This window comes from Symphalangus syndactylus, chromosome 9, assembly GCF_028878055.3.
Source record: "Symphalangus syndactylus isolate Jambi chromosome 9, NHGRI_mSymSyn1-v2.1_pri, whole genome shotgun sequence".
NCBI classification, from domain to species: Eukaryota; Metazoa; Chordata; class Mammalia; order Primates; family Hylobatidae; genus Symphalangus; species Symphalangus syndactylus.
In genome coordinates, this window is record NC_072431.2 from 24612657 (window position 1) to 24631768 (window position 19112).

Genomic DNA, 19112 nt, shown 5'->3' on the forward strand with positions numbered 1-19112 from the left:
TTGGCTTGTACTAATCCTTTTAAAAGCATTTTACCATTAAGTATGTGAATTCCAGAATATAAATTGCATATTGGAATCAAAAGAGCAGAATTAAAGCTATGATCCATGAGAGTGAGCTTGGTTTTTACACAGGACAATGTAACTATGACAATGTAACTTTCTCAGTTTATTATTTTATTTGAAGATATTTAAGTGTATAATTACTTAACATATCTAAGTGCCCTCCTAATAATTTCAGCATAAAAAATGCCTCTACTTGGTTCATATTCCTCAGGATGCATTGGAGAATAATGCTGGTCACAGGCCATTTTAAACAAGCATTGACTGGTACATGAGGGAGGGAGAGTTGGTCCCATGCAGACATTCTTTATAACAGTGACACAGACGGATTATTCATTCTTCCCTTCATCCCATGTGACAATATTATTCATCTCAGTTATGGAAACACATAAATGCAATAAAATTGTGATTACTCAGAAGCAAAATAAATTTTCCAGTAATCTAACTTCTCCTATTTTTTTTTTCCCTTTGCTTCTTGAGCTTTTCAACTCACCACATATTCTCATTTTCATGAAGTGACAGAAAGGGCCAGGAAGCCCACTTAAAGACACAAGAAAACTTTGTTTTATTTGCAACAGGAAATTTGTCCCAGAATACCAATATAGAACTCAACAGAGCTAAGATGAAATAAATGAAACAGTCCTTGTCTATTTTAATTTTCTTTTGCTGCTTTTACAAATGATGAGAAACTTACTGGCTTAAAACAACACAAGCGTTTCTTACAGTTTTAAATAATGGAAGAAGTTTCTAGACCATTTCTTATTCTCTGTCACCTTTTTTCTTTATCATTGCAGTAAGCTGGATTCTGCTCCTTCGCTCCCTTTTACAAGCATCTGTAACTAACCAGATGGTAAAAAATATAGAAGTGTTTTCTTAGGCCACTCAGTTCATCCCTTTCCAAAGGCTTTCCTCTTTCTTTACCTGTGACACTGAGTGCTCCTGGTTCTCCTCCTCCCCCTGTTTTCACATCTTACAATCGATTCCTCCATCTACTTCTTTCTTAGCCCTCCAACCTCAAATCTGAACTCTATGCTTTACTTTTTACATCTCAAAAGACTCGTTTGTCTCATTTTCATCAACAGGCAGTTTTCAGAAATTGTTTCTTGAACCCCTAGTCTTCACCTTGGCTTCATTTTAAATTTGCTTCTGCTGATGGAGTTTTCACACTTAAATGTCGTATTCCCTCAACTGTGGGTCTAAAACATGGGCTTTCCCTTCAAATATTCCTCTCTTACATCTGTTAGTAGTACCAGTATTTTGTTTCTTTCATGCAAAAATCAGCCAACCTAAAGCAACTCCAACAATAAACAAAGAGGCAAGATAAACAACAAATGGAGTCATATTTGCCTTTCCGTACTTCATAATAGTGTGTTGTAGGTTTTTTTCTTTCTTATATATTCCTCTTGTTGCTTTCTTAGTTTAAGGCATCCAGGATTCTTACTAGTCTCTAAAGTGTCTCTATTCTTTCTGCACCTCCCATTATATCCTCCTAAATAATACTCACTAATTACTGACACTTCTCTGTTTAATCCACGTAGTTGGGGAGGGGATCACAATTCAGCTTCAAAGATAATGGTATGTCCTTTACTTTAGTTGTATGGAGAGCACAGTGGGGGTTATTTTTTTCATTGCACATGTTATATGTGCTCTTTCACATGGCCAATACTTTTAACTAAAATAAATGACAGTACATTTTTAAAGACTTCCGACTATGTTATTGCATTCTAGAGCCTCAACTTGAAATACTAAAGTTGTCCACCAGTGACTTCCAAACGACTGAACCACAGTCTTTACCACTGCTTAGCTTCATTAACCTTCCTTTCCAATGATGTTGATTCCTTCAGTACCCCTCACTTCCCACATTTGTTTCTTCTTCTGAGCCTTATTCCACTGTGTTTCTACCTAAGAAATTCTATTTCTTGTTCAAGCCAAGATTTGTACCTTCCATACAAAAATTAGCCAGGTGAGGTGGTGCATGCCTGTATTCCCAGCTTCTCGGGAGGCGGAGGCAGGAGAATTGCTGGAACCTGAGAGGCAGAGGTTGCAGTGAGCCGAGACTGCACCACTGCTCTCCAGCCTGGACAACAGAGTGAGACTCCAGATCAGAAAAAAAAAAAAAAAGATTTGTACCTTCCTTCATCTTTTACAGCTAATCTTTCTCTATACCATCCCTTTTCTTTGCCTGCATCTCTTCCTGATGTTGACAATCTCCAAATCCATGTTCACTTATATTGTGTTATAGTTTACTTGACCCGTCTTGTTTGTTATTAGATTTATCACAGCTCTTTAGCTAGAATATATAATCCTAGAATGTTGACTATGAATCTACTAAATAAAATATGAATTCCACTTTGTTTTAAATATGCTGGAGGATGCTGTATTTGTTTAGTTTTATCATGCTGAGTGTTGAAATAATCCAGAGAATGTCACTGTAAATGTGGAAGGAGCCAAAAAAATGGAAGGTTAGCTACAATCTTTGAGTGCTGAGAACAATGGCTTTTGAAAATGACTTCAAAGCTCTACCAAATGTACAAACCCACAGGCAAAGTCACCTTTTGGAACATTTTTGCTCAGAATCGTTTACGCTAATGTTATGTTTACAGCACACTTTAGGAAGATGGGCTAAAGTTGCCATATGGTACATGTTTATTCTATTCTTTGCTTATTATCAGATAAATTTTCTTCCATCTTAAATTCCATTTTTAGGTTCATTTTTATCAGCTTTTGACAAAATAAATGCAGCACATGGTTTGGTTTCAGAGTTTTATACTTTTTTTCTTTATCACTTGTGTCTAGGACAAATACTAAAAAAGAGTCCAAGAAAGTGATTGCCCTGTGGCCTTCTGATTAACAGGCAGCTTTTAATAGCGGCTGAAACTTTTTACTTACCTAAAGCTGGAAGTTAGTATACACATTGTCCTCTGTTTTTAATATTTATTTTAATGCTTACTTATCGTTTCTAATAATATTTCTGCTTTAAAATTAGGATTGCCATGTTAAATGTGTGCTAATTACATTGTGACTCAAGTAATCATGATTTATTAATTTAGACCTGCATATATATGTTAAAATGCATTTTTTGTCATATAAAAATATACAGAGATACAATTAAATTTAGTTAAGTATTGAAATATATTTTATTAGAAACATACCTACTTTATAATTTAGATTGTGATAATTTATTGGAATGTCCTCTTTACCTTAATATGTGCACACACATACTCTTTGAAATTTGAATTTGAAACACTTTGAAATTGAAAATTTGCTTAAGATGTACCCAGTTCCCATCTGCCCCTCCCAACCAAAGAGCGTTGTTTCAGGAAATCTTAGGAGAAGTTTCTGTCAAACACAAGCAGAAACTGTTTCAGAACACATACAATTTAAAAGACTTGTCTAATAAATTATTCAAACATTCCAGAATTTTACTATCAAAAGCTGAAAAAGACTGTACAAGAAAAGGAAAGAATACTATAGATCCTGTCCACTTATGGAATGGCTAATGTTTATGAGCATTTAGTATTCACTAGGCATGATGATGAGCCTTTTACCAAGATGTAGAGACATTAAGGAATTTGCTACTAACTCCTCAAGTTAGTAGCAAAATTATACATAAATTCCAGGGATATCTGAATTCAGAGCCTACATGCAATTAATGATGTTTTATTTTTGTCTCCTGGATGCAAAAATTCTAAATAAAATGTTTGGAAAAAATGGAATCAATAAGCTTACAAAAGAATAATATAAAATATCCAAGTAAGTTATTCTAGAAATAAGATGATTTGACATTATTAGTGAATCCGTTTTTATAATCTATCATGAGTTTTATAATTATTTATAAATTCAACATCAACTTCTAGTGAAAAATCATTGGTTAGAAATAAAAATGTCCCCTTTTAAAATAATAAGGAATAACTAACTCAAATCAACAGTATCATATTCAACTAGACAATGTAAGGCACAGTCCATTCAAGGTTAAGAAAAAAAGAACTGGGCTGGGCACAGTGGCACAAGCCTGTAATCCCAGCACTTTGGGAGGCCAAGGCTGGTGGATCACCTGAGGCCAGGAGTTTGAGACCAGCCTTGCCAACATGGTGAAATCCCATCTCTACTAAATTAGCTTGGCATGCTGGCACATGTCTGTATCCCAGCTATTCGGGAGTCTGAGATGGGAGAATCACTTAACCTGGGAGGCGGAGGTTGTAGTGAGCCGAGATCGCACCACTGCACTCCAGCCTGGGTGACAGAGGGAGATCCTGTCTCAAAACAAACAACAACAACAACAGAACAGGACTGCCTTTACCTTTACTAGTATTTAACATTCTTCAGGAAGTTCTTTGCAAATGGAGTTAACACCACAAAACGAAATGAAGTAGAAATATTGGAGGACAAAGTGATACTTATTTGCAGTTGATATGCTTACTTAGAAAATCTATGTGTAGGCCTGGATTCTGATTGGTCTAAATTATTCTCCAGAAATTCCCTATTATTAGTTTGCAGCCTAATTTATCCATACTGAAAGCCTTAATTTCATCATCTATAAAAAGGGGAAAATAATAGCACTCATTTTTGGAGTTTGGGGGTTTAAATACAATTAATATGTTTAACACAGAATCTGACTAAAAGTAAGTGCTTGATAAGTGTTAGCCAATTTCAGTAAGTACAATAATAAAATGTAAGAATAAAAATTGAACTGAGCTTATCAAATAAATGGAGAAAAATTAATATGTTGTATATACCAGCTACATGGTCCAATTTTGTTGTTGTTGTGGTTGTTAAATTCTCTCTTTAGAGCAGTGGGGTCCAGTTCAACTTTCCGGAATCGTGGAAATATTCTGCACTCTGCAGTATAGTAACCACTCGTCACATGTAGCTATTGAGAACTTGAATGTAGCCGGTGTGACTGAGGAACCGAATTATTAATTTTATTAAATTTTAATTAATTTAAATTGGAATAACAACATGTGGCTAGTGGCTACCATACTGGAAATGAGAGCTCTAGAAGGTGTCATAAATTCACATGGCTTTATTTACTATTGTGACACTGATGACTCCCAAATTAACTCTACAGTCCATGTCCTACTCTGAATCTAAACTTTACTGTGTATCCTATGTATTTATTTGCCTACTTTTCATCCACCCCTACCTTAATATCTCGGTTTTCTCAGTTGCACCTTGTACTAAACAGGTCAAAAACTGAACTTGGCCGGGTGCTGAGGCCGATGCCTGTAAGCCCAGCACTTTGGGAGGCAGAGGCGGGCAGATCACGAGGTCAGGAGATGGAGACCATCTTGGTCAACATGGTGAAACCCCCTCTCTACTAAAAATACAAAAATTAGCTGGGCTTGGTGGCACATGCCTGTAATCCCAGCTATTCGGGACGCTGAGGCAGGAGAATCGCTTGAACCTGGAAGGCGGAGGTTGCAGTGAGCCGAGATCTGGCCACTGCACTGCAGCCTGGAGACATAGCGAGACTCCTTTGACCTCCACCTCATTGGAGCCTACTACTCTTGACTTGATCTCCACTTTCCACAAATCCTAGCTGACCTTCTACCCTAATTCCGAGGTGAATGAGTAAACTGATACCGCTGAAATAATTCAGCTGGTGAATGGATGAGTAGTGGGATCTTAACAAAATGAAATACACCTCAGCAAAAAAAAAAAAAAACATAATGAACTATGCATGCCTACAACAATGTAGATGACTTACTTTTTTTATTTTTTATTATACTTTAAATTCTAGGGTACATGTGCACAACGTGCAGGTTTGTTACATATGTATACATGTGCCATGTTGGTCTTCTGCACCCATTAACTCGTCATTTACATTAGGTATATCTCCTAATGCTATCCCTCCCCCCACCCACCACCCCACAACAGGCCCCGATGTGTGATGTTCCCCTTCCTGTGTCCAAGTGTTCTCATTGTTCAATTCCCACCTATGAGTGAGAACATGTGGTGTTTGGGTTTTTGTCCTTGCGATAGTTTGCTGAGAATGATGGTTTCCAGCTTCATCCATGTCCCTACAAAGAACATGAACTCATCCTTTTTTATGGCTGCATAGTATTCCACGGTGTATATGTGCCACATTTTCTTAATCCAGTCTATCATCGATGGACATTTGGGTTCATTCCAAGTCTTTGCTATTGTGAAGAGTGCCACAATAAACATACGTGCACATGTGTCTTTATAGCAGCATGATTTATAATCCTTTGGTTATATACCCAGTAATGGGATAGCTGGGTCAAATGGTGTTTCTAGTTCTAGATCCTTGAAGAATCGCCACACTGACTTCCACAATGGTTGAACTAGTTTACAGTCTCACCAACAGTGTAAAAGTGTTTTGCGTTATACCGAAAGAAGCTAGACTCAAAAGGTTACATGTATATGATACATTAGATAAGGGACAGAAAATAAATCAGTGGTTGTCAGAAGAATGGGGATGGGGAAGCGATTGTCTACAAAGGGGCACAGAAAATTTGGGAATTGTTCTGTATCTCAGTTTTGGTCTTGAGTTGTATGTATGTGTTTGTCAAGAATTTACACAAAAAGGAATACATTATTTTACTTTACATAAGTTATTATCTCAATAAACCTGATGGAAAAGCAGAAAATCAGATTTTTCATAAATAAAGTTCTTCTTTTATTCTAATGAACCAGAGTGGACCAGCTGAATCAGTCAGCTTCATGAAGTCATGAATCTTCATGAAGAATAGGGGGAGTCTCTAAGGACCAAGTTCACTCCTTTCAGTGCCCCTGAGCCACAGCCGGGACAATTCCTGCACACAGCAGGTTCCTTGTCCAACAGCGCTGAATTGGATTCAGCAATTGTTGAACTGTCGCTTCTTCTGGAGTGGGTATACCCTGAATATTTCACAGCTTTTATAGGTTTTGTTGTTCATGAATCAAAAGTAAGCATCTGTTTCTATGAAAAGTACAGTGAGACTTAAAGCAACTTGAAGTAAAGCACATAGAACCTCGTCCCTGTGTCTCTAACTGCAAATGTATTTGACAACAGTGATGCTATTTGTCCTGAGAAGCCCTGCTGCCTATCAGAATATTTCTGAATAATACTGTACCTAGCCTTTGTCTACCAACCTTTTGTAAGAAGTTTAAAAGGTAATTTGTATACTGGTGTTCCTCATGTAAATGAGGTCATTGTCCTTTTAAAGGTATAAAGCCTCCTGTACACGATGGAGCTTTCTAAGAAAAATAGATTTGACCTTTCTTTCCCTCTATTCAGGGTGCCTGCAGTGCTTGCGCTCATTAGCTAGAATTTGACTCCATGACATTTTTACTTAATTTTCTTTTTCCTCTATGTTGGACACATGGGGCAACCATTTATATTCTTTCTTGACCTGAGATGCTCTCTAATCTCTTTCCAGCTGTGGCATTTGTCATTCAGTCACATCAGGATATGGTGACCCTTCTTTCCCCACTGCAATTCCCAACTGTTAATTGATTCATTTTAGGGAAGGAACTAGACACAGCCCTATGGACCCAGCTCCATTTAATTAGTGTTAACCAGAACAGTGGATAGAAAAGCAATTTCCTCTGGAGTGGAAACATAGGCTTTATAAGGTAGTAGAAGGGACAAATAATACTAGTTGTTATAGCCCTTAGTTTTTAAGGGCCCTGAATTGGCAACAGACTTAGAAACAGCATTCCCCTCCATTAGTAATGATGGTTGTGACAGTAATTATTATTATTAATAATAATTGTGATTCAAACCCAGGTCTTTCTGACCACGAAGCCCATACACTTCATCCTTGTGCTAAGAACTTTTTGTGACAGCTCCCACCGGTATGCCAAGGACTATACTAATTACTTTGTGTCCTCCTTATAATCCAGTGAGAGGCATCACACGAAGCCTGTTTTGTAGAAAGGGACATTGAGGTTCAGAGAGGTGAAGTAACTTCCCCCAGGTCATGCATTTGCTGTGACCAGGATCAGAGCCCAGGTCTTCCCTGGCACTCCGTCCATGCGTTTTATCACTACTGACACCATATTGCACTTGGAATAAAAAGGCACTAGCAAAAAGATCTCTGGAAAGCAATGCTAGACACTTTGTAAAATGTGATCCAAGATATTCTTCGGATGGAATTTACTTTTGAACTTGAAATACTGTTATTTACAGATTATTAGGACTTAAATAAAATGTAGAGCCTTAGAACTGCAGGGAAGCAACATGTTTAACTACGAGAATTAATCACTTTAATATGTGCATGCACAGTTAGAGAAGTTGTGGTCTTGCAGTGTATAATGTTATGTGTGAACAGATAAACAATTAAGGGGTGGCAATATTCAGTGATACATTTTATGACAGAAGTGTCCAGGATGCTATGGAAAAGAGAAGAGGGCAGTCTTTTGCAGGTGGCGGTAGGCATATCCCAGAATAGGTGACACTGAGCTGAGGTATGGATCAGGTGGAACCTGGCTACCTGAGAACTATGTATGCAAAACAGAAGGAGGGATTGACGTGAAAGACAGTGAAGCATTCTTAGAAGTGGCTGGAGAAAAAGTATGTTGAGGAGAGTATCCTTGGCCAACTCAGTGTGGAGGCAGATGGCATAAAATAATCCCATTTTATAGCTCTCTCGTCCTTTAGCTACATAAAGGCTCCATTTTGTAAACGTACCTTTATTTTTTATAAAGCTTTTAAAAATAAATTTATTTATTTTAATGGACAGATAATAATTGTGTGTATTTTGTATCTATTTTATTCAAGCAACATCGTCCTGGCAGGAGGCATTGCTGCTTCTAAAGCAGATGTTTTGCAGCAGCCATAGAGCTCAGTTGCCTGAAAAAGAAATAAAGGATCCTTCATGTGTTAACTGTAGCTCTGTGTGTTCATGAATAGATCCTAAGCTATTTCTTGAGCAAGGCTTTAGCCGTGCCATCAAACACTCCTACTGTCCCAGTGCATCCTTCTGGTTTAAAAAAATGAAGAAAATAATTTCTTTTTTTTTCTGAGAAGGAGTGAATACATGTTAACTTTCTTAATTTTCATAATAGAACATAGGCCTTGTTACCTGCTTGTCTGGAATCTAAAACTGCCTAGGCATCTCCCCTTGAATGTTAGTAATTCTGTTCTATATACCTGGAGTTATTAAGCATAGTTAGATTTCTGTGACCTAGAATATATAATTATTATAAATAAATCTACTGTAACTATGCTAAATTAAAGAGACTATTATATGACTCCTTGGCAAGTCAACCAGTAGTGCCTACATGATCATGCTAATGAGTCTTTCTCATTTGATTTCTTCCATCACTGCAGATTTATGACCTCTTGTTTCTAAGTCATCTTGTCACCAGAGATTTAATAAGGATTCACTGTTCTCTTCTAGTTTTTCTATGATTTTGTATTTTTATTTAACTTTTTGCTCAGCAGGTAATTAGTATAAGAGAGGAAATATTGTTTCAAGTAGTATTTTCCACTGTGTTGCTAATCGTTACTAATTGTTAATTTTTTTTATTTTATTTTATTTTTTGAGACAGAGTCTCGCTCTGTCACCCAGGCTGGAGTGCAGTGGCACAGTCTCGGCTCACTGCAAGCTCTGCCTCCCGAGTTCATGCCATTCTCCTGCCTCAGCCTCCCGAGTAGCTGGGACTACGGGCACCCACTACCACGCCTGGCCAATTTTTTGTATTTTTAGTGGAGACGGGGTTTCACCGTGTTAGCCAGGATGGTCTCGATCTTCTGACCTCATGATCTGCCCGCCTCGGCCTCCCAAAGTGCTGGGATTACAGGCATGAGCCACCACGCCGGCCAATTGTTAAATGATATCTCCACCTTTGACATTGATTTCTGTGAAGACTTACAATATTTTAAATATATACGTAGGGTAGATTTCTGGGTCACTAATACTAGCCTGCTGATCTCTCTCTTTTGTCTTTCACAGCCACCCATATTTTAAAATATCAACATTTTATGGAATATTTTGATATCAAGTGGGGCAAAATTTATTACTCTTCTGTTACATTTTTCTATTCTTATTAGAATATGTTCTATTCTTCTTACAAAAGGGCTTTAGAATAATTTCATTAAGCAAACAACATTCTGTTAGGATATTGAGATGGATGTTTTCTTAAAGTTAAAAATAAGCTTTTAAGTACTCATCTATAATTCATTTGGGCCTATTGAAAATAATTTCTTTAAAGCCCCTTTCTCATCCATCCTAGACTTCGTTTTCTTCTTGATATGTTACTTCTTCCTATTTTTTTCTTTTAGTTTAAAGATGGTCTATTTTTCTAGAAAAGATAAAAACAAAAATATAATTGAATAGCTTTTTCTATTTTGTCTGTTAGCATTAAACTATTTATTTCTGTGTTTGAGGCCTATCTCTGCTTCATTCTTTCCACATGAAACACACAGCTGAAAGGCCTTCTGTTCTCTTTTAGCTTTTAAAAAGCTTCAGCTTTTCCTTCTTTTGGCCTTCCTAGGGTGGTTCTCTGGCCGGAGCCACTTACTTGCATTCAGCCTGACTCTGTGCTGGTCCTTCTGCTGTTGATACTTTACTTTTCTGAACATGAGCTTATCAGACAGTTCCCTGGGCAGTCCCATCATTTATCTAGTTACTAGTCCCTTTTCTTCCCAATTAGGGCAACTTGCTATTGTGTTCTCAGTCTGGCTTGTGAGACCTTTTTCTCTTGTAGCCATATTTTTTTTAATCTCTAACCACAAACTTATGAAATAACTTCCCAGAAACTTCTGAGCTGCCTAGTCAACCTATCTAAATACATTTTTTTTTCTCTCTTGGCTACTATGATCTCTGAGATGATACATTCACAGCCTCCCAAATTCCCATCATTGCACCTCACTAACAATTTTCTGGTCTGGTGTTAAGTCAAAAATGGAGATTCCTTTCATTTTCAGCACCCATCTGAAAGATGTTATTGCAAGTCCCTCTGCAAGAATTTATTGAATGTTCTTGTTGTTGGAGAGCTGTGGGTCCTCACAACTCTAGGTGTTTCCAGGTATAACAAAAATGTGAAATGTTAGATTAACTTGAACAACGGTTGCATGAAGGGAGAATCTGATATAAAACTGGCTTGGAGAGACTGGGACCAACAGAGAAGCAGGAAAAAATGACCAACCTTGGGGGTTAGGTATATGTGTATTGGGTGGTGGGGAGGGAGAATGGACATGTGCAAGCTTAATTTTACAAACACTCACACACCTGGGCCACAACAGTGTGAAACTGATCTGTTGTCATCTCTTAGTTCCCTGCCTCATGGACAATTTGTAGTCATTCTTGCTGATTGCCCTGACAGTGCACCAAAGATGATAAAGTGTCAAGAACCCACAATAATTGTAAAGAAATATATAGACAGTCCTATGTTATATATAATTAAAATAAGACTACATAAAAATGTTCACTCTTTTATCCTATTCTCTGCTTTTCAAAATACTCTTCAACCTTCAGGATTCTGTACAATTCCTCTCTTGGATGAAGCGTTCCCTGACAGACCTAGACAGGCTTAGCCACCCTTTGTCTTCTGTTCCATCCCTGAATTTGGTATTATAAATATACCTGGGTCTGTCATCCTCATTTTGACTTTGAACTCTCAACTACAGATACTGTTCCTTAGTCCTTTTTTTATTTTCAACATATACTATATTACCTAGGAGGTTCTAGATATATTAATAACACATAAACTATGTTAGGTTGAAATTATTAGGACTGTTTTATTTACATAAGCTCATTTAAAGGCATAAAAATGCCTTATTTTTAAAGGCTTGCTTTCAGCATTATGATTACTAAGTAAAAATTACAGAAGTGTATTGGGGCCTCAATAAAAAGAACTTTCTAATAATTTGAGATATTCACAAATGCAATAAACTGTGAGTAGTGATCATTCCACCAATAATGTGTGTTTATGGGTGAATGAAAGGAAGTTTAAAGAAGATACTGGTTTTTGTTTTGTTTTGTTTTTGTTTTTTGTTTTTTGAGATACAGTCTCACTCTGTTGTCCAGGCTGGAGTGCAATGGTGCGATCTCGATTCATTGCAAACTCTGCCTCCCAGGTTCAAACGATTCTTCTGCCTCAGCCTCCTAAGTAGCTAGGATTACAGGTGCATGCCACCATGCCCAGCTAATTTTTGTATTCTTAGTAGAGATGGGGTCTTACCGTGTTGGCCAGGCTGGTCTCAAACTCCTGACCTCAGGTGATCCACCTGCCTTGGCCTCCCAAAGTGTTGGGATCCCAGGCGTGAGCCACTATGCCCAGCCAATATTGTTTTGTTTTGTTTTTGTTTTTAATCTACAGAATACCTTAAAAATAGCAAGTATGTGATTTTGTGTAGGAGTGGTATCCAGAAACTATTTTCAATATTCTAGACACTAAAGGAAAAAAAAAAATGCCCACAGCAAAGCTTCACAGCTTTCAGAAACTTCAAAATGTTTTGCTTTGGGACAAACTAATCAATTCAATGTGGTGACATGTTATCATGTGGACACAAAGCTCCAGTTGGCTTTTAGCTCACCTATGCATCATTACCACTGACTTTTGTAAAAGTTGAAAAACCAATGACTTTTCCTTAATTTGTTTGGAAAGGAGGATTTCTAAACATGGAGCTCATGCAAAAAGCATACTAAAAGCATTTTTGATCTTGAGAACTGGATTAATTTTTTTTCTATACTTTATTTCATGGCTTCTTATTTTCCCAACATTGTTATAAGATAATAATGCATGTTACAAGGGGTTGTGTGTTATACGTATTTAATTGCACTCTCTAAAAAATAATTTTCAGTGATACATAAAATAAAGGTGCAGCTTATAATCCATAGTGTTTAAATAGTCAAAGAAATATAAGTTGAGTAATAGTGGCTGAGAGAGTTTATATGGTTCTGGTGTCAGGACTGCCTCAATTCAGATTCTGTGTTACCTAGTGTAGCTCCTTAATTTCTGAGTATCAGTTTTCTCATCTGTAAAATGAGGGTAGGCATAATAACTACCTTATAGATTGCTTAAGCATTTCCTCTCATTATATCAGTCCCTACTTGTCATAGCCAGAAAGAGTTTATGCTTCTCTCATTGCCAAAATTACCAGTTTTTAAAAAAACTACTGAAAATCTTGGAAGATCTGACATTATTTTATTTTATTATGCAAATAATTTTGACCTCCAGAGATTATTTTGCTTCAGAAGCCTTATTTCTTCTGTACTGCTAACCAAACAGTTTACTCCATTTGTGCAACAATTTATAATGAACCATAAAATAACTGATTATCTTAGGGTTTTTGGCTCAATTACCTGTTTCAAATGCTCAATGACTAAGAAAAGCATGTCATTTTCTCTTCTCTTGCACACTGGAGTATAACAATAGGCTGTGAATAGAGCAAATCAAAGACACAAACACCAGTATAAGGGGCCTTTTGTGTTTAGTTTGTTGCCCTGTCTTATGGTTTTAATTTAGGTTGGCTGATTGATTATGACAGACTAACAGATAGCCCATTGTTCCTCTCTTGGAATCTCTAGACACTTTAATATTCCTATTCTTATCTGACCATTTTGATTCCTAAACTTAAGTGAAATGGAATTACAGCATTCACTTTGTTTTCCTGTGCTAAGTGATTATCTCTGAAGTGCAATTTTGTGATTAGGCGAGATGGCATGCATACACTCAACTAATGCTGATTTCCCCCAGGGTGCAGAACAGGTAAATTCATAATGAATAGATGTTGTGCTTTGATTTCAAATGGATGTAAAAACCTCACCACACTTCGTAGTTTTATTTTACAAATGTATTTAATTATTCTAAAATTAACAGGAGAATATTAAAATTGAACTTTAGAAATATGGCATTTAAACATAAGTCAAGGGTGCTAACTGCTTATGAATGTTAATCCTCTTCAAAAAATGAAAAAAAAAAAAAAAACAACAAATTTACCTAGCATAAATTGGGGGAGTGTCACTGAAAATCTTTAGTTTAATTATTTATATTCCTTCTGATTAATTCCAAAAATGTCTGAATCCAGCTTGGTATTTGTATTGTGAAATTCTAATGTGGCTTATTTTGAATACTAAAGTAATTATTCAGCTAATCGTTGTCATAGTATTGTCATAGTTGTTTGGTCTGGAGGGGTGATTTTGGGGCTGAGGGGAGAAGCTAGAAGTTAAGAATTGACATAAAGTTTTCTCTTTAATTATTTTCTTTGATATTTTAAAAATACATTTTCTACATGAGTATGAGAGACCAATTTTAAAGAGAATTTAGCATTCTCCCAATTGGACACATTTTGACCAAACCACCAAAGTAGATGATTGGTACCCAAACCACACTTTTTTTCTGATCTGCTTAGAGTAAGCATTGACAATTATATTGTGGATCTTGAAGTGAGAAATGTGATATGCAATTTCTTAAACTTATTTGAATTGAGGAGGAAAGGAAAGGAAGGCAGAAGACAAGGAATATATTGAAGGCCTCAGTTTTCCCCAAAATTCTCTTAAAATAAAATTTTACAAAGTTAAGTTCATATGGTTCTGTTCTTACATTAATGGAAGTTTAAATTTTAAGGGACTGGAGAAGTCATCATCAGACAGACTGTCTCTTTTTAGGTATGAGAAACTGAGGCTCGTGCTTATTGAGATGTCACTCCAGTAAAGGTCAGCCTTCCCCCAGGTCTTCTGACTGCCAGGTGCTATACTGTGCTATATTGTGCAGACTCAACCTCAGGCTTACTGTGTGCACATAGGTCTGGAAAGATCCACCACTTTCCATTAGGACGTTGAGAAAACAGCTAATCTTTTCGCTGTCTATACCTTTCTATTTCTTGATTTCAGCAACAACAAAAAAAGCACAAACCACTTTTATGGTATAATAAAAATATCATATGGAAAGATGTAATTAAAATGGATTTTAATATCCTGCATGAGTACCATACAGAATAAGCAACAGTAAGCAACACCAAAAAGTTCCCTACAACATGAATATGGTTGATTAAGGTGTATTTCTCAGAATGGACTGCAATTCACCAGTGTATGTATTAAATCCCTCTCTTTGGCATGTTGGTGAAGTGGCTGCTTAGTTGTTGTTCAGTCATGATTTAAATGCTTAGTTATTTATACATTGCCCAAGAGTTCAAACAGCTCTATCCCTATATAAGGAAGCCACTCATATTTTATATCTATCTTTCAATTGGACCCTGTAATGTACTTCTTCATGGTCAAACTCAAGTATACTATTTTTCAGATCTGTCTGAATTAAATTCATCAACTTTTCTTTTCATTAATATTTTTGAATACCTTTCTCATTCATTTAAGTAAGAGAAAAAGTAAAATATTTTTTAAGTATCATCAGGTGTTTGTAAATCAGATTTACTTATACTTTCATTCATGCTTTCTGCTATTTTTTTGGCTGTTTTTAAAGTGGTCTGAAACTTGGTCAAGCAGGAAGAGGAGAAGAGAGATGGTTGCTGTGGCACCAACTGTAAAACTATGGCTGGGAGTAATGTCTAATGGCTGAAAGTGCAAGCTGTGTTGCATCTTCTCTTCCCTAACTTTGGCTAGGGAGTTATATCCGTACTGGCATATTTATTATCTTGCATACTTTTTATTTACAGATCAGAGTACCTATTCAACTTATTTTTCAACATCACTATTTTTACAGCTTCTGCCACCTTTGAAGACTTTCAGATTCGTCCCCACGCTCTTTTTGTTCATTCATACAGAGCTCCAGCTTTCTGTGATCACTGTGGAGAAATGCTGTGGGGGCTGGTGCGTCAAGGTCTTAAATGTGAAGGTAAGTTATTTTCTTCCCATGCAAGTTAAATGTGTGCTGTTCTCCTATGTTTATCGCAGCAGAATTCACAATTGCAAAGATATGTAAAAGCTAAGTGCCCATCAACCAATGAGTGGATAAAGAAAATGTGGTACATATATACATATACATATGCACATATGTATGTGCATATATATACATTTTCTTCATCCACTCGTTGGTTGAGAAAATATGGGTTTTTTTGTGTGTGTACATACATAGATCTATCTATATATACACCTATATACATAAGTCTATGTATATATACACCTATGTACATAGATCTATGTATATATACACATATATACATACACACACATATATACAAATATGTATATACATTGGTGTGTGTGCATGTATACACTCCACATTCTCTTTATCCACTCATTGGTTGATGGGCACTTAGGTTGATTCCATACCTTTGCAATTGTGAATACAATTCACAATATGCATTATATATATACACCATGAAATACTACTCAACCATGAAAAAGAACAAAATAGTGTCTTTTACAGCAACTTGGATAGAACTGGAGGCCATTATCCTAACTGAAGTAACTCAGGAACAAAAAGCCAAATACCACATGTTCTCATTTATAAGTGGAAGCTAAGCTGTGGGTACACAGGGGCACACACAGTGGTGTAATAGACATTGGAGAATCAGAAGCAGGAGGTTCAGAGGTGGTTGAGGGATGAAAAACTACCTATTGTGTACAATGAACATAAACCATTTGGGTGACAGCTACACTAAAAGCCCAGACTTTACCACTATATAATTCATTCATGTACTGAAAACCACGTGTACACCTAAAGCTAATGAAATAGTAAAAAATAAAAAATAATGCATGATGGAGCTATCTGCTTATGTTGTCCCCTTTACAATAGTGTAGCAGTATCTCTCTCAGAAGTATCTTCTAGGCATTTAGGGGATACATGGATTCTCTTCTGTTCATTTCTTTAAGTTTCCTGTCTTGAACAAAGTCGGTCTGACCTGGGAACCCTTATTCTCACATCTTTTCTCCCTTATCATGTGGACATGTTTCACCCCTATATGGTGCTCGATATTTTATCAGCCGACTAAAAATAAAATTTGCCTAGTAAGTAAGTCAGAAATTGGAATAGTGGACATTGAATACACATTTGTTGAAATGAGCAGAGATTCAGGAAATTAAACCATCTAAGTTCACTCAGCTGTTGAGTCGCGAGCTGGAACATGTACGTGCATTTCTGCACCAACAACATAATTTTATCATAATGTGGAAAGAACACTTTGAACTGCACAATTCAAGGTGCTAGGACACCATGATATAATCTTTAAAACATGTGCAATTGTACTCTATTCTCTTTGGATTGGGAGGGCAGGGATAGAGCTCTTTGAACTTTGACAAATATAACTGAGCATTTATTATGCAACCTACAAATAAGCTATCTGCAATTTTTGAATTTCTGTCTGTGAAGAGGGAAGCCAGCAGACAATAATCTGGAAGAAACTCTGCCTAAAATGTAGTTTTATGAAAATTTGTCTGTCTGGACTGCTGTGTGACACATGGAGAGATTCTAAGTAATGGCCTCCAGCTACGTGGGGAATATGAATATTAAAAATATTGAAAAGAAACTGACACTTGCCTAGGTGGGAAGTCTGTTTCCAATTATTGATCACCTACCATGTGAAAACGAGCATGTAAGGTACTTCATATATCTTCTTAGTAATTCTACAAGGTACTTATTACTTCCATTTTGGAGACGAGAAAACTGAGGTGAAACTTTGTTCAAGGCCATGTAGACAAGTTATGAGGCCCAGATTCAAATTAGTGTTGTCTAAAACTTGTGATGTGCTGTGATTAAATCCTTTACGTGTCCACTCACATTTGAACTTATAGCAGCTAAAAGTGGCTCAGATAATCTAATTTGAGTTAATTTCTATATCCTTTAAAGCATAAGTCTGTTATATCGCAGAACATTTTTAAAAATGATAACTAGCATAGTTCCTGAGCTTGTGCAGTAAGATCAGAATTCAAAACCCATTAACAAATTGGAAAAAAAAATCAGAGAATGTTCAAAAGAAAATTTGAATTTCCAAATACTCTCAAGGAAAATGGAAGCTGTACTATTTTTTAAATTTCTACTTTACACTAATGTTGGAATCACTTTTTAATTTATGGTTCAACAAAAATAATTTTTATTTTCCCTTTCCAGGATGTGGTCTGAATTACCATAAGAGATGTGCATTTAAAATACCCAACAATTGCAGCGGTGTGAGGCGGAGAAGGCTCTCAAATGTTTCCCTCACTGGGGTCAGCACCATCCGCACATCATCTGCTGAACTCTCTACCAGTGCCCCTGATGAGCCCCTTCTGGTATGGCCTCCTGTTTACCCATTTCCCCATTTACATGAGAAATCTGTGGGATGATGTGATAGCAATGTCAATCCAAGACAGGACACTAGGAGGGAGAAGGCAGCCAGGGTGTTAATGACAGTGTTTCTTCAGGGCTTGTGCTGTAGATTGGTCAGTGCCTCATCAAATATCCAGCAGTTTTGAGTTTGCTTTTATCTCTGAGCTTAGTGAAATGATAAAATATGTGAGGTTTTATCATGGTCACAGGGCCAGAGCAGCACAAACTAATGTGTTAATGTTGCAAAACGTAACTTGTCAAAATTTGGAAACCAGAGAGATACAAAATGTTCTCTGAAGATTATTAGAGGAATTTGTGGCATGGCTGAATATTTATTTTGGGAGGAAACTTGAAATTTGCTCTTGTGAAACCATGAAAGTCTTTATTGCTTGGTATACTGGCATACATGCCAGCTTATTGTCAAAAACTGATTGACAAGTCCTGTGAGAAAAACAGGACTTAACACTTTAAATATTTCCATTAGCTCTAGAATATATATATATATATATATGGAATAATATTAACCATATCCATAAGATATATATATTTATATATAATATATATTATATGTATTTTCTTCCCATGCAAGTTAAATGTGTGCTGTTCTCCTATGTTTATCGCAGCAGAATTCACAATTGCAAAGATATGTAAAAGCTAAGTGCCCATCAACCAATGAGTGGATAAAGAAAATGTGGTACATATGTACATATATATACGCATATATATACACATATATATATGTGCGTATATATACATTTTCTTCATCCACTCGTTGGTTGAGAAAATATGGGTTTTTTTGTGTGTGTACATACACAGCAAAGCCCTTTGTGTCCTTATGGGGTGCCTACTTGTCTTTGTTTTTCTCCAATCCCTGAGAAAGTAGGAAACATTGGCCC

The 19112-nt window shown here is 36.5% G+C and overlaps 1 protein-coding gene across 5 annotated transcripts in view; it reads left to right on the forward strand.

The window, feature by feature from the left end:
• PRKD1 (protein kinase D1) overlaps nucleotides 1-19112 on the forward strand; it is a 637423-nt gene that overhangs the window by 537947 nt on the left and 80364 nt on the right. For all 5 annotated transcript variants that reach the window (XM_063609299.1, XM_063609300.1, XM_063609298.1 and 2 more), the window contains 2 exons: nucleotides 15673-15804; nucleotides 18019-18179. In XM_063609299.1, coding sequence (XP_063465369.1) covers nucleotides 15673-15804; nucleotides 18019-18179 — 293 coding nt within the window. The remainder of the gene's footprint in view (nucleotides 1-15672; nucleotides 15805-18018; nucleotides 18180-19112) is intronic.